The sequence below is a fragment of the Podarcis melisellensis genome, assembly GCF_964234715.1.
Source record: "Podarcis melisellensis genome assembly, chromosome: 14".
In the NCBI taxonomy this organism is placed as follows: Eukaryota; Metazoa; Chordata; class Lepidosauria; order Squamata; family Lacertidae; genus Podarcis; species Podarcis melisellensis.
In genome coordinates, this window is record NC_138546.1 from 20726758 (window position 1) to 20742054 (window position 15297).

The 15297-nt window shown below is 47.3% G+C and overlaps 1 protein-coding gene across 33 annotated transcripts in view; it reads left to right on the forward strand.

Annotated features, from left to right (window-relative positions):
* RBFOX1 (RNA binding fox-1 homolog 1) overlaps positions 1-15297 on the forward strand; it is a 1444762-nt gene that overhangs the window by 1393409 nt on the left and 36056 nt on the right. For all 33 annotated transcript variants that reach the window (XM_081887400.1, XM_081887403.1, XM_081887398.1 and 30 more), the window contains one exon: positions 1267-1331. In XM_081887400.1, coding sequence (XP_081743526.1) covers positions 1267-1331 — 65 coding nt within the window. The remainder of the gene's footprint in view (positions 1-1266; positions 1332-15297) is intronic.

The window sequence follows — 15297 nt, forward strand, 5'->3', positions numbered from 1 at the left end:
TTCCTATACTTCTTTCTGCAACTCCTTCCTCTTGGAAGTGGACCTCTTCATCAGGGAAGATATAGAAAATACTTCCTTCCTTTTTACTGCTTAGCAACTGTGATGAAGTGGCTAAGCAGCAGTAGCATCTCCCTATCTGCCTATTCAGCCGTAGAACATTGCCTCAGCCTTTTGCTTTCTGACTTCATCAATGACCAATTGATTTTCTTTAAATTTCTGGACCCTTTTCTTGCATGGTGTGGTATGAAAATGACCATGAAGATGAACTAGAAATTGTTCAGAGCTCTATCCTCAGATGGAACTTAATTTCCCTTAAGTTCACCTGGCAATTATAGGAAATAGTCAACTTCATTCATGCCAGGCATTGGGCACTCCCAATCAGTGCATGGCATGATCAATCACCCACACCCCTGCCCTCTGTTGATTCTCCACATGTGGTAACCAAAGGTAAACTGCAACTGTACTTGAAGGCGTCATTAATAATAATAATTCTATTATTTATACCCTGCCCATCTGGCTGGGTTTCCCCAGCCACTCTGGGTGCTTTACAGCATATTTAAATAATAACCAGTTGTGTATTCTTTATCTCCTTGACGTCTGAAGGGAGGGCATTCCACAGGGAGCGCACCACTGCCAAGAAGGCCCTCTGCCTGGTTCCCCTGTAACTTCGCTTCTCACAGTGAGGGAACCAGCAGAAGACCCTCAGAGGAGGACCTCAGTCATTCACAGTCATGGTTTAACAGTCATGGTTTCCCCCTTTCTTTCCATGAATCTATCTAATCCCCTTTTAAAAAAAGAGCTGTGAATTACACACTTCAATTAAGACCACAATCTAATGCACACCTGCCTAGAAGTAAGCTCCACTGAACTCAGCTAGACTTAACCTCTTTACAGGCATAGCAAGTCTAACTATGAGGATGAAACTCAGGGAAAACTCGGAGGCTGGACTCGCATGCACACTTACAATAGGAGTAAATCTCGTTGAGACCTTTCTGAGCAGGCATGCTCTGGATTTGTATGTAAAATCATATTTCATTATGCCTCTTCTGATGTGCACCAGCTCATTCAGCTAATGTACAAGCTGGTTTTAGAAACTGCCATTAACAATTACACTGTTTGAAGCTCTCTGTAGCTGTATGTGAAACTCATAAGCCAAACTAATTGTTACTAATTATTTGTGGTGTTGTGTGTATGTGGTTCTCCCCGCCCCTCTAAATTTGTTACTGTCTGTAATTCTAAACTGATTAGAGTGTCTTTGTGTTTCAGGGTGGTTATGCTGCGTACCGGTATGCCCAGCCTACCACAGCAACCGCAGCTGCCTACAGTGACAGGTAAAAAGTAATTTACTGCTGAATACATACCTCAGTTGGAAATTGTGCTACTTAGACACCTTGTGCTCTGCTTAGGTTTCATGTTTTCTTGCTCTGTACATAGCTGTAGTCTATAAGGCTACATAGTTATAATCCATGAAGAGCCATTACTAGAAAGGTTAGTTGCCTACCTTATAAGATATTGGATAACTGCGTAGTCACATCTAAACCAAATTTACCATGAATTTAGCAAGGAATGGAGAGACTGCACATGGCTCGCCAAAGTCTGGCATCATCCTGACATTTAGTTTTATGTTCCTTTACTTCTTGAAAGATAAATCCATGTTAAACCCTAATTAAAACCAATGGAAACAAAAGATATACAGATATATTGGTGGGAAATGATCAGCAGCAGAAACGAAACAGTGCTTTCTTGCACCTCCCAATTTTGGAAGCAAGTCCCTATTGATCTGGGACTTAATTAGTGGGCAAACATGCATAGAATAGGATGGTAATAGCACAATTCTGTTTCTGTTTATTTAGAAATAAGTTCCATTGAGTTTGACAGTGCTGACAATCTCACAAGTGCAGAGCAAACCTCAGTGGGACTTGCTTCTGAGTAAACATTGCCCGTCACACTGGTTCCATCATTTCATTGCCCATCCCACTGAGCTCAATGTGTAAGTGAAGCCCAGCCTTCACTCTCTCCCATTGCAGTCAGTGGAACTTACATACAGATGCTTATTCATAGTTTGATTGTGTCGAACATCACTGGGGGAGCAAAGAGATCCAACTCAAATAAAATCTGATCACACAGAATGGCAGACAGAATAGAAATACCTTAACTTTGACAACATCAGCTTTCCATTGAAAGAGAAAAAAATCAAATAGATATTCAAAGAAGCAGAGGAAAGGAATAAAATACCTGGATGATTTGCAAAAGGTCTTAGAACTCTCATTTTCACTTACAGAAAATGTTCAGGCTTTGTGAGCTGTTAGGGAAAATGGCACCTCTGGAAACCTAACTGGGGAGTGTTTGTCAAGGAAGCAACTGTTAATGAATTTTATATTTCCATTCCTTTTAAGGTGGGGAGTGGCATTAAATTAAAAACACATAACGGTGGAACAAATGGTACATATGCATACATATAGAGTATATATCATATAACTTTAAAGTGCTGTTCATGGATTCAGTTCCCTAAATATCTATATGGAACAATGAATGAATGTTGAAATGTTCTGCATGCTCAGTTGCTTTCTCAAAGTGCTGCTTATTCTGGTAATGAAGAAACACATACACATGTTTGGTGAATAAAATCAATTTGCATGAGCTGGCTGAGGCATGCTGTGTCTGACAGGTAAGAAAGTTAACCTTTTTTTCCCCCACTCTGACTTACGGATTAGTCTTATCACTCCAGTTCTGCTATTTGTGCCTGGTATGCAACTGGAGTTCCGAGTTTTTTTTTGCTTTTCGTTCCTTACTTGGAATATCCGATCGTACGGAGTGCAACTCAGTCAATCCTCATTTCATTTCCACAAAGGTGTGTCATTAGCATGTGGCGGCTAAAAGTATTTTCTCTGTGAGCTTGCAGCGCTGAAAAGGCTACTGGATCTTTGAGGGCAAAAGCTATAAAGGGTAGCTCAACATTATCTAGAGCCAAACAGGAAAAAGAATAGAAAAGGAAAATCCCCGTTAACCTTCAATTTGTCACTTGGCTCTCTGAAAATATTGATTCTGGGATTTGAATACATTTTTTCCCCTATGGAGGAGCATTGTAGGGTTTGCATGGTGTCAGTATTCATAAAGGAATTGAACACCCTGAACATGCACAGAGTGGCTTCTGCAAATGTGCATAATAACCTGCCCCACCCTTAGGAACCTGCTATTGCAAAGAGAACACCACTGGTATCCTGAACAAATCAAGTCAAGCAAGGCCATCTGTGCTTCCTCTAGGAATGGGGTGGGGAACCTTTCCCCCCAGCCCAAGGGTCACCTTCCCTCTTGGACAATCTGCCGGGGGCCACATGTCTATGGTGACACCAGAGGCAAAAGTGGGTGGAGCAATTAATGTAAATTTTACCTTTCTGTAGTAGCCTTGTTTCTACACATACTCATGTACTCGTTTCTATCCTACATCCAGGCAGCAAGAGGCTTTGTCAGAGTTCATTGACACATTCTAGCCAGGCAGCCAAAAACACTTAATTAGGGTATGAAGCAGGACTGGTGAGGGGCATGGCCTGGGGAGACCCCAAAGACAAGATAGAGAGGCTTCCAGGGCTGTATTTGGCCCCTGGGCCTGACTTTTCCAAGCACTACTTTCAGATTGTCAATTTGCTTTTCAATCAGGCATCTAGCATAGAGACTACTCTTCAGGAGAAGCATGAAAAGAAGATATTTCTGAAGGATTCCTGGAAAAGGCTTTTGATCAATTGGAATGGCATAGTTTGATTTGAAACATGCTTGGGATTGCAGAGGTGTGACGGCATCCGTTTCACAAGAGACAGAATATGACCAGGAATAGTAAGAATTTCCATTCAGTTCACATTTAAAGGCAAGCCCACCTAATTTACACCTTTCTGAAACAAAACACAGACCAAAACATAGCTATCCTTTGATGTTTGTAATACAATTCTCCACCCAAATTGTGTGTGCAAAAATGCACAGACTGGGGGACACCTCCATGGCATTTGCATTCAGGGTATGGTAGTGTGGGGCAGAATTGTTAGCCCTTGTTTGGTCAAGTGTCTGCATTTATTAGAATGCAGTGACTTTACAATTCAGCTCTCCATTTTACATGAGTCAGCCTAATGCAGGAGCATTCCCACAGCCTTCCAGTTCCTTCCATATATTCCATTCCAAAGTGTTTTGAATGGCTTAGGTCTGGAGGAAAACTTCAGAGGCACTGAGCTTTGCCTGAAGCAAAATATCAAGCAGAATTTAGATGAAAGGAAGGAAGGAAGGAGGCAAGCAAGCTTAGTTTCACAAGAGGCAGTGATGGCCACCAACTTGGATGGCTTTAAAGGAGGATTAAACAAATTCATGGAGGATAAGGCTGTCAGTTGCTATGTTCTGCCTCCATGGTCAGAGGCAGTAATGCTTCTGAATGCCAGTTGCTAGAAAACATAGGAGGGGGAGAGTGCTGTTGTGCTCGGGTGCTGCTTGTGGGTTTCCCAATGGGGCATCTGATTGGGCACTGTGAGGACATGATGTTGGACTAGACGGGCCATTGGCCTGATTTAGCTGGGTCTTCTTATGTTTAAGCTTTCCCATTCAGCTTCATCCATAAATTATTCTCATTTTTTTGAGGACATTTGAGTGCAAGGCCTCCAATGCCTCCATATGCTGTGCTAGCAACAGTAGAATTTCCTGAGCAGCGTATCCAGCATTTTAAAGCAACTTTCAAATATTTTTGCTTTGCAAAAGTAGATTTATTGTTCTCTTTGGAAGCTGACCATCCAAATCATCAACCTTTTTTCAGGCCTCTGGGCACATGTGACTCTTTAAGCAAGTGCCATGAATGCAACCCCCTCTAGTCACTTCTTTCTCTTCTCCAGCCCCCACCCCGAGAGAGGGTGAGAGATTACCACTTTCCCAAAGGATCTGGGGAAAAGTGAAATCCAGTAGAATTAACCTGAGCCTTAAAAAGCACATAGAACTGAAAGAGGAAATGGGAAAGAGTGCCACTCATCCAACTTCCTCCTTCAGCTTTATGTGCTTTTCAAGGGAGTAAAATATCAATTTCACAGTCATAACCAAGGGACAGCAAGAGGGAAGATAATCCATAGACTTTGTGGGCAGAAGGGGAAGACCTCAAGGACATGATTGTGCACATGACTGCCACAACAATGACCATTACTGCAAAGAATCACTTGAAAGCCAGTGTGGTGTAGTGGTTAAGAGCGGTAGTCTCGTAATCTGGGGAACCGGGTTCGCGTCTCCGCTCCTCCACATGCAGCTGCTGGGTGACCTTGGGCCAGTCACACTTCTCTGAAGTCTCTCAGCCCCGCTCACCTCACAGAGTGTTTGTTGTGGGGGAGGAAGGGAAAGGAGAATGTTAGCCGCTTTGAGACTCCTTAAAGGGAGTGAAAGGCGGGATATCAAATCCAAACTCTTCTTCTTCTTCTTGAGACTTAATTTTAGCTAGTTTTGTCAAAACTCTTTTGACTTTCCTGCACTGCAGGGGCTTGGAGAAGATGACTCTCAGGATCCCAATTATATGATTCCATGATTCCCTTGGAATTCCCCTGATGTTTTGTCTGAGGAGAAACTCTCAAGTTTAGAATTAGATTTAGGAGAAGACACTTAGCTAAATCAATTTTCATTGGTGTGGTGGGAATCAGGGGAAGTGGAAAGCTCAGGGTTGGGATGGAGGAGAAATTCAAGTCAGGTAGCACTTAAAGAGAAGCCTATCTAATCCACATTTCCTTTGGAACAACATGAAGGCCAAATCTTTCAAGGCAGTTCCCTAGCCAAGATATATGTACTGATCCGTGTATATTGGGGTATAATGTGCATGAAAATAACTATACTAGTGAATACAGAGATTAATTTAACATACAGAAATGTGCATATCAGAAAATAATCTCACTAAAGTGCTGGCAAATGTTCATGATTCACAATCCAATGTGAAAATGTGCAGAACTGAACTTAAATTTTCTCAGAGCAAATTTAGCCCCCCCCCCCACTTTGTACAAGCATAAACTGCCTTAGAACCCCCCAAATCGGCTCATCTCCTGGTCTAGTGACCCACTTCCTTTCCTCCCCTCCCTTCCTGATAATCCTTCCACCTGAGTGTCATTTGAGGGGCAGCTCTGACAAAGAGATGAGAAGTGTCTTAACAGTAACTTTTGGTCAGTGTGTACAAATATTCCCATCACAACAGTCTAGCTCATTTATGAGGATCTGGCTAAGAACACAATGAAATTTTGTCAAACCAAGCAGAATCAGGAAACAGTGCAATAGTTACACTCCCCTCCCAAATTATTATTTATCACAAAGTATCTCCAGCATGCTAAATTTTCAAATACCCTCTTTATGTATAATTAGGATCGCAAAACATCAGTCTTTTGCATAATCATAGGTATTTTAAGTGGATTCAGTTCGTTTTGAGTATTATGTAGCTTATTGGTTTTAAATGTGTGTGTCCACAGCTGAATAAAGATTTGGGGGGGTTAGTTGCAAATCTATAAAATTTTAATTGCTTTTCTCTCTGGGGGACATTATAAAACTACTTTTAATAAGTAACCTATGCAAATATGACTTTGAGGATATGAAACTTTATGCAAACATGGATACCTCAAACTATGTTTTAGTTGCAAACTGGTTGATTCAATTTATTAACTTCCTAATTTTTTTTTCCCCACCAAAAGAAAGGTGGATTTTGCATTTGAATAAATTAGTTTATTCATTCCCTGTGGATATCCGTCCTTTTTAAATTGTAAGATGGGGGGGGGATGAAAACACATGAGTCAATTACTAATTCTGCATTTAAGCAAAATTCTAGTTTAAAAGAGTTTGTATCTCTTATTGCCAATTCTAACCCTCAGTTGGCATCATTTTCTAGAATTATTATTTATCTGGTCACAAGAGTGAATTATTTCCCCTTTGGTCAGCTCTTACTATTTCGTAATTGTTTTCGATTTGAACAACTAGGGAAATACACACACATTTACAAATGTACACAAACCAGAAAAACAACAGCGTAAGATAGAAATATTTTTGTTTTAAAGAAATTAAAGAAATCCACAAGTAAATTATAACTTACTGTTGGGGTATAAGGTTGTAAACTTTTTTTAAAAAAATGAAATGGATAGAGGAATTGGGACTGGTTGCATAGTTACTGGTTATGTTAAATAATATTGATATCAGGGAATCCACGGTTATGAAACCACAGAATAATGGTTGCTTCCAATAGTTCCCCTGTTCATCAAGATCAGAAATGTTGTGTAACATTGCATAGGACAAGAATAAAGACATGTCAAATAGATAACAAACTGTGAATGAAATGTAAATAGTTGTTTTTTTTTTAATAAAAGGAGACATGCTGATACGTAATGTCAGGGTTTCTGGGAGAGAGGAGGAGATGACAGAGGAGACGGAGAGCGAGTGGGAGGAGGGGCAGAAGGATGAGGAAGAAGATGACGGAATTCTGAGGGAATCCACGAGTCTGAGCAGCGAGTCAGAGGATTCTCAAAAGGGGGTTACCTTAATCAAGCAAAGGGGAGGAGAAGGGAGAAGCGGAGAGGAGCCCAGTGGAAGACAGAGGAAGCAAGAGACGTCTCAGCCGGAACGGAGTAAAGGGGGTGGAGTCGTCAGCCTCTCGGAGGGAGCAGGATTAGGAGAGAACAGAGAGAGGGGGTTGGAGCAGGGTGTTCAGCCGGAAAGGGTGGAGAGCAGAGCAGGGGGTGGTGTAGCGGTCGAAAGAAAGGTCAGCAGCAACGTACGCGCGCCAAGTTCAAACGTAGAGGCGCGCGGAAGTGGAGAGAGCTCAGGGGAGGAGCCCGGCCCTAAAGCCAGAAAGAGGGGGGAAGAGGCGGCAGAGGATTCAGCCTCAGGCGAGTCACGGAGAGAGGGAACCCAGGGGGGCAGGAAGACCCTGCGGAAAAGAAAGGAGAGGAAGAGGTGGTCTAGAGCCAGGCTATTAAGTTGGTGCGGAAGAGGGGAGGAGTCAGAGGGGACTTCAGCGGTCTAACGTGGCAGACGTACGGCCACAATGCTGAACTGTATGAGAAGCAGAAATCTTCAATAAACTTTTCCTGTAAATAAGCTGCAACGGAGTGAGGTCTCTTGTGAGCTGGGACCAGTCCTGGGTGGCCGTGACAGTAAGTCCCCTCTCTCAAAGCAAAAATTTTTTTTTGCGAAGCTCACGAACGGGAGCAGCCATGAGCGCTGAGGAGCAGCTGGTTGCATTGCGGAATCAGGTTACCGCTCTCACATCGGCAGTCATTGCTTCGCAGAAGAAGAATGACGACTTGGAGAAGACGTGCCAGGATTTGCAGGCAAGGTGGGAGCGCGCGGACAAGGCGGGGGCCCCAGGATCCAGAGCGGAGGGCATTGCGCTTGGACGGAGGGGGGGTGCCCTAGTTCCGCATTTTAATGGCAACTTGCAAGACTATCCCAATTTCAGAGCGGACGTTGTATATGCACTGCACTTACTCCGTCACGATTTTAAAGATGAGGAGGAGAAAGTGGGGTTCATTGTTTCGCACCTGCATGGGGAGGCCAGGGCTTGGCTACGCAATTTGTGGCGCGAAGATGGACCGGCCCGTCGCGATTCAACTGCGTTCATCAAAGCGATGGATTCTTGTTTTCAATCCTCTGTGGATGTGGACATTGCGCGCCGTCAAATGCACGGGCTGAGGCAGGGGAAAGCGACTGTGCGCCAATACCACTCTAAGTTTTTTGCATTGCTCACCGCCTTAGATTGGCCAAAGGACAGTAAGCCGGTCAGAGATCTTTTTTGGGAGGGATTGAGCCCCCCCATCAAGGATGAGATCGCTAGGGGGGACAGACCCCAGACCCTAGAAGACGTGGTGCACCGGGCTTTAGCTATTGGAATTCGACATGAGGGGCGTCCGTGGCACGAGGAGGACGGGCCCCAAGCGCGTGCGCAAGCAAGGACTCTCCCTTTTGTGCACAGGGACTTCAGCCGTGCGCACCCCTCGCCAATGGGGAAGGACAGAGAGGAGCCAATGGAGATTGGTGGTGCTAGGGCTCAGAAGCCATCCCAGAGCCCTGTCCCTGGTGCAGCCAAAGCGAAGCCTCCTAGAGGAACCAGGAAGTGTTACATCTGTGACAGTGCGCACCATATGGCGAAAGAGTGCCCCCAGAGGCTCCAGAAGCACACTGCAGCGCTGGCAACTGTAACAGCAGAGGTGCAACCAGGGGAGCAGCTTCAGGGAAACGACAGTGCCTGGCTGGAAGCAGAGCTACTGGGGCTCAGCCAGGCGGATCTGTAGACAAGCCCCCAGCATCACTGCAGAGCGTGGACCCTTTGCCTCCCAAACCGGCAGTTCTGCTCACAGCAACACTCCAGTTGCCTGATGGGAGACTCCTCGAGGTTCCAATAACGATCGATTCGGGAAGCAACGCCGACTTCATGGGACTGCAGTTCGTTAAGCAGCACAACATGGCGCTCCTGCCTGCAACGACGCCTCTGAACGTGGTCACGGTGGACGGCAGGAAGTTGCTGGGGGGGCAAGTGGTGCAGCAAACCCCTCCCATGATGATGCAGATTGGCAACCATCGAGAACTTATTAGTTTCAATGTCACCCACTTATCGGACACACCCATCGTGTTAGGCATGAGTTGGCTGGAGAGGCACAGTCCCGCGGTTGCGTGGTACCAGAGGCAGATCAACTTTTGTTCATCGTATTGTGCTCAGCATTGCTTTCAGACCGATCAGGGAGGAGAAGCTGAGCAGCCATTGCATCTGGGTATGGTGCAAACAGTGCCTCACAAGTACCAGGAATTCTTGGAGGTTTTCTGTGAGAAGGAAGCTGACAAGTTGCCGCCTCATAGACCTTACGACTGCGCGATTGATTTAGTGCCAGGGGCGCAATTGCCTGCTGCCAAGCTGTACTCCATGTCGGAGGACGAAATGCAAGAGCTTCGGGAGTTCATAGACCATAACCTCAAGCGAGGTTTCATCCAGGAATCTAAAGCAGCGGGAGGCAGCCCTGTTTTCTTTGTGAAGAAGAAGGACACGCCCCAAAAAAGGCTTATAGTGGATTACAGGTTCATCAACAGCTTGACTAAGCCCAAAGCTTTCCCCATGCCCAAAATTGACGACCTTTTAGCGACCGTCAGGAGGGGCAAGATTTTCACCAAGCTGGACCTACGTGGAGCTTACAATCTCATCCGCATCCGGAAAGGAGATGAGTGGAAGACCGCCATGTTCACCCCTCTGGGCACATACGAATACAGAGTCATGCCTTTCGGCCTCCAAAATGGCAGCCACGTTTTTCAAGCATTTATGCACCACGTGCTAGCAGGTCTCCTCTACAAAAAGTGTGTCTGCTTTCTCGACGATATCCTGATTTTCTCGGAATCGCCGGAGGATCACGATAAGGACGTGAGGGAGGTCCTGCAGAGGCTGAAGGAACACAGGCTGTACGCCAAGTTGGAAAAGTGCCAGTTTGATGTCAGAGAGGTTGATTTCCTTGGCTACAAGTTGTCCGACGAGGGACTGGCCATGGACAGGGCTAAGGTTCAAGCGCTGTTGGACTGGAAAAGCCCTCGAAATCGGAAAGAGGTCCAGAGGTTCATCGGCTTTGCCAATTTTTACCGCAAGTTTATTAAAGGTTTTGCGAACGCGACGGCGGCGATCACTGACACCCTCAGTTCCAAGAAGAAGAAGTTCGTCTGGACCGAACAAGCGGAGCGGTCCTTCCGGACGCTTAAAGGTCTTTTCGCCTCCGAAGAGCAGCTGCTCCACGTGAATCCCGGCAGACCCATGCGGGTAGAGACCGATGCGTCAGATAGAGCGGTTGGGGCCGTTCTTTTGCAAGAGGATTCACAAGGCAACTGGCGACCGGGTGCGTTCTACTCCCGGAAGCTCAGCAAGACGGAGCGCAATTATACCATATGGGACAGGGAGTTGTTGGCCATTCATGCAGCTTTCAAAGCGTGGCGACACTTCTTAATAGGAGCCAAGCACACGGTGCAGGTCCGCACGGATCACAAGAACTTAGAGTATTGGCGGACGGCTAAGTTGCAGACCCAGCGACACATGCGCTGGGCGGAGTTCTTTGCGGACTTCGACTTCAAAATAGAATACATCCCAGGAGACTCCAATGTTATTGCAGACGCGCTGTCCCGAAAGCCGCAATACTTGGAGGAAGCAGCTCCAATCGCAGCGAAGCACATTTTCGCACCGCAGGCGTGGACGTGCGCTACCATCGCAGTCGACCTGGACGCGGTGCGACGCGCGTTGCAAAGGGATCAGTTTGCACAGTCTAAGATGGAGGAGCTACGCGGAGGGTCGCGACACAACGATGAGTTTCAATTACAAGATGGACTTTTGACTCGTAAGGGTGCCCTTTACGTGCCCACCGACGATCTTCGAGCCAAGGTTTTGCAACAGTTGCATGACGCCCCTAGTGCAGGCCATTTCGGCAAAGAGAAGACGATGGAGTTGGTGGCTAGAGACTTTTGGTGGCCCCAGATGAGAGGAGAGGTGGCGGACTACGTCGCCAGGTGTGATATCTGCCAGAGGTCCAAACCAGTGCACCAGAAGCAGGCGGGATTGCTAGAACCGCTGGAGACACCGCAGCAACCGTGGGAGAGGGTAGCGTTGGACTTTGTTACAGACCTGCCCAGCTCCAGAGGTAAGACGGCGGTGTTAGTGGTGGTGGACTTGTTCACCAAGATGGCGCACTTCATCCCTTGTGCCAAGGTGGCGACGGCAGAACAGACCGCAAAGCTCTTCATCGATCACGTCTTCAGAGTGCATGGACTTCCGCAGTCCGTCTTGTCCGACAGGGGGCGCCAGTTTGTTTCCACTTTCTGGCGAAAGCTTCTGGGCATCTTGCACGTCAAAATCAACCTGACATCGGCGAGGCATCCACAAACCAACGGTCAAGCGGAGAGGGTCAACGCGATCATGCAGCAGTACCTGCGGTGCTACGCCAACCAGCGACCTGCGGCGTGGGTGGACTATCTGCCGATGGCTGAATTCGCCTACAACAACACGAAACACGCTTCCACCGGGGTGACGCCTTTCTTCGCGAACAATGGCCGTCATCCCAGAACCTTCCCGAGATTTGCGGCACCAGGAGGGGGGGGGCCTCAAGATGCAGACCAGTTTGCAGCGGAGTTGCAAGAGGTGCACGAGGAGCTGCGGAGACATTTGGAGCTGACAAAACAGGCGTATAAGGTGCAGGCCGATAAGCACAGGAGGGCGGGAGAGGACATCCAGGTTGGGGACTGGGTGTGGTTAGCAGCCCACGCGATGCCGGCCAGGTCATTGGCCAAGAAGAAGTTAGGACACAGGCAGCTAGGGCCATATCAAGTTGAGGCTAAGATCAATCCGGTGGCTTTTCGTCTAGCCCTTCCGGAAGGTTCCAGGGTGCACCCGGTCTTTCATAGGTCGGTGCTCACTCCCTACAAAACCCCACACAGGTTTCAAGAGTCAGGAGCACCCCCAGAGCCACGTAGGAGGGCGCCTGAGAGGGGGGAATCGCCAAGACCAGAACCTCTTAACGAGGTCACAGAGATACTGGACTCGAGATGGGGGGAGGAGGGAGTTGAATATTTTCTCGCCAGGGAGGGCACACCAGCCGCTGCTAATAGTTGGGTGCCAGGCTACGAGTTAGACGAACCCCTTTTGAAAGAAGAGTTCCATGCACTTTTCCCACATAGACCCATGCCAGCTGAGTACTTTGATGACTGGCTTTTCACACCCACATTGTCTGATAGCACGTTCAGGGGTTTCTCTTCCCCCGAGGAAAGAACACCAGAATCAAGCCCGCCCAGGGGATCGTGCTCGGGGGTGGACACGGAAACCCCTTATTGGTGGGAGGAGCAGCCAGAGGAGGAATGGCGTAAGAGGTGGCTGATAGGTCCTTGGCGGGCAGCACCGGAGGAAGTAGCGATGGAAGCAGAGACTGAGAAGCATTTGGGGGAAGAACCCGACTTCGAATACACTTACACAGAACTGCCAGCGGAGAACATTGACGTAGACGACCTGTATCCTGAGCCTACCCCCGAAGAGCCGCAGTTTCCACAACCGGTCCCCGGCGAGCGGGAGGGGGGAAGGGGGGGCTTCGAGGGGGGGATGGATGTCAGGGTTTCTGGGAGAGAGGAGGAGATGACAGAGGAGACGGAGAGCGAGTGGGAGGAGGGGCAGAAGGATGAGGAAGAAGATGACGGAATTCTGAGGGAATCCACGAGTCTGAGCAGCGAGTCAGAGGATTCTCAAAAGGGGGTTACCTTAATCAAGCAAAGGGGAGGAGAAGGGAGAAGCGGAGAGGAGCCCAGTGGAAGACAGAGGAAGCAAGAGACGTCTCAGCCGGAACGGAGTAAAGGGGGTGGAGTCGTCAGCCTCTCGGAGGGAGCAGGATTAGGAGAGAACAGAGAGAGGGGGTTGGAGCAGGGTGTTCAGCCGGAAAGGGTGGAGAGCAGAGCAGGGGGTGGTGTAGCGGTCGAAAGAAAGGTCAGCAGCAACGTACGCGCGCCAAGTTCAAACGTAGAGGCGCGCGGAAGTGGAGAGAGCTCAGGGGAGGAGCCCGGCCCTAAAGCCAGAAAGAGGGGGGAAGAGGCGGCAGAGGATTCAGCCTCAGGCGAGTCACGGAGAGAGGGAACCCAGGGGGGCAGGAAGACCCTGCGGAAAAGAAAGGAGAGGAAGAGGTGGTCTAGAGCCAGGCTATTAAGTTGGTGCGGAAGAGGGGAGGAGTCAGAGGGGACTTCAGCGGTCTAACGTGGCAGACGTACGGCCACAATGCTGAACTGTATGAGAAGCAGAAATCTTCAATAAACTTTTCCTGTAAATAAGCTGCAACGGAGTGAGGTCTCTTGTGAGCTGGGACCAGTCCTGGGTGGCCGTGACACGTAACAACCCTCCCAAAAATGAGTAAGCATTGCAGTTGATCCTCCACTGACATGGACAAAGCTTTTCTGCATATATGAAAAAATATTAAGCTTAGTATGAAGAAACCAAGTTTGCAAATTCCACTGTTTTCCCTCCCACAAAATGACCCCCCCACCCAAGAATAGATTGAGCAAATTGCGGGTATGGAGCAAAACAGTGTGCAAATGAAACTCACCCTTTTTAATGCAAACCACAGTCACATTTCACTTTGATACAGTGTCGTATATTTGTGCATTTGATATTTGCAAGCAAACCAATAAATGTTTGTATTGTAGGAGAGACTAGGGGGTGACTAACTTGCTACCTACTTGATGATACATATGAAATCAATTGTCATTGTGCCTGTCATCAAGTATTTCCAGCTTCACCAGCAAGTAATACAGCTAGGAAACCTACAGGCCTTCCCTATTCTCACAAGAAGACTGCTGTCACACACTATTAGAGTGTCAAGGCACACTCCAATCTCCAATTACACCAGCTTCTAGGGGTCTTCACGCATTACACTCAATCTGTGTACACAATAGTTCTGTAGTATATTCAATACTATATTTCGCATGCAACGTTCAACAAATGCAGAGTCTTTGTGTACGATAGCTGAGCTGTATACAGTCTTTCACAGAAACACTTGTGTATCTGTATAGACGGCTTGTACTTGTGTTCAGTTTAATGTGCAAAGTAGCCTCCTTTGGACAATAAGTGAGTGATGGCAGCTTCCTGCAATGGGAGGGTAAATAGTGGGTGGGGCAGGCAGATGGAGGTTTAATTCCACTTGATTCCTTTCCAAGAGGTGAGTGTGTGAACTGGCCACCAAGTGTCCTGGGGAATCAGGTCAAAAGCTCTAATGTCGTTCTTCATGGTGTAGAACCTACCTCAGCATGGCAGTGGGGCATATCGTCATTTTGTCATTGCATGATCACTTGATGTGTTGCTAGAATGTATGTAACGCTGTTAACCAGATTCCAACAGATCCATCACATCGGCTCAGAGAATGGCTTGCTTGAAATGAGCCCCAAAGGCAGAACTTCACATTGACTGGCTATCTCCCCACCCACCACCCACCTTGTCCCTATTTGTGTATTATGATTCGATTTGTGGCATCTCTGGTTGAAATACTGAAATACTGACACTGTTCCTTTCTTGCATTTGAACACAAGGTCAATATGTGCGAGGTTGGGGGGATGCAGGCAGTGATATAAGTGTGTGATATCTCATGAATAAGTCCTTAACCTGGAAGGAGATGGGTCTTTCTACATTAACTGCTTGCTAATTTTGTAAAATTCTGGTGGGAGTGGGAGTGTGCCCGCAAGTGTGTGCAAGTAGCTATTTAAAAGTTCCTGGTCTATTCTGAACACAGGGAACATGAGAGAGGGTGTCCACACATGCCTCATGAAAGATTT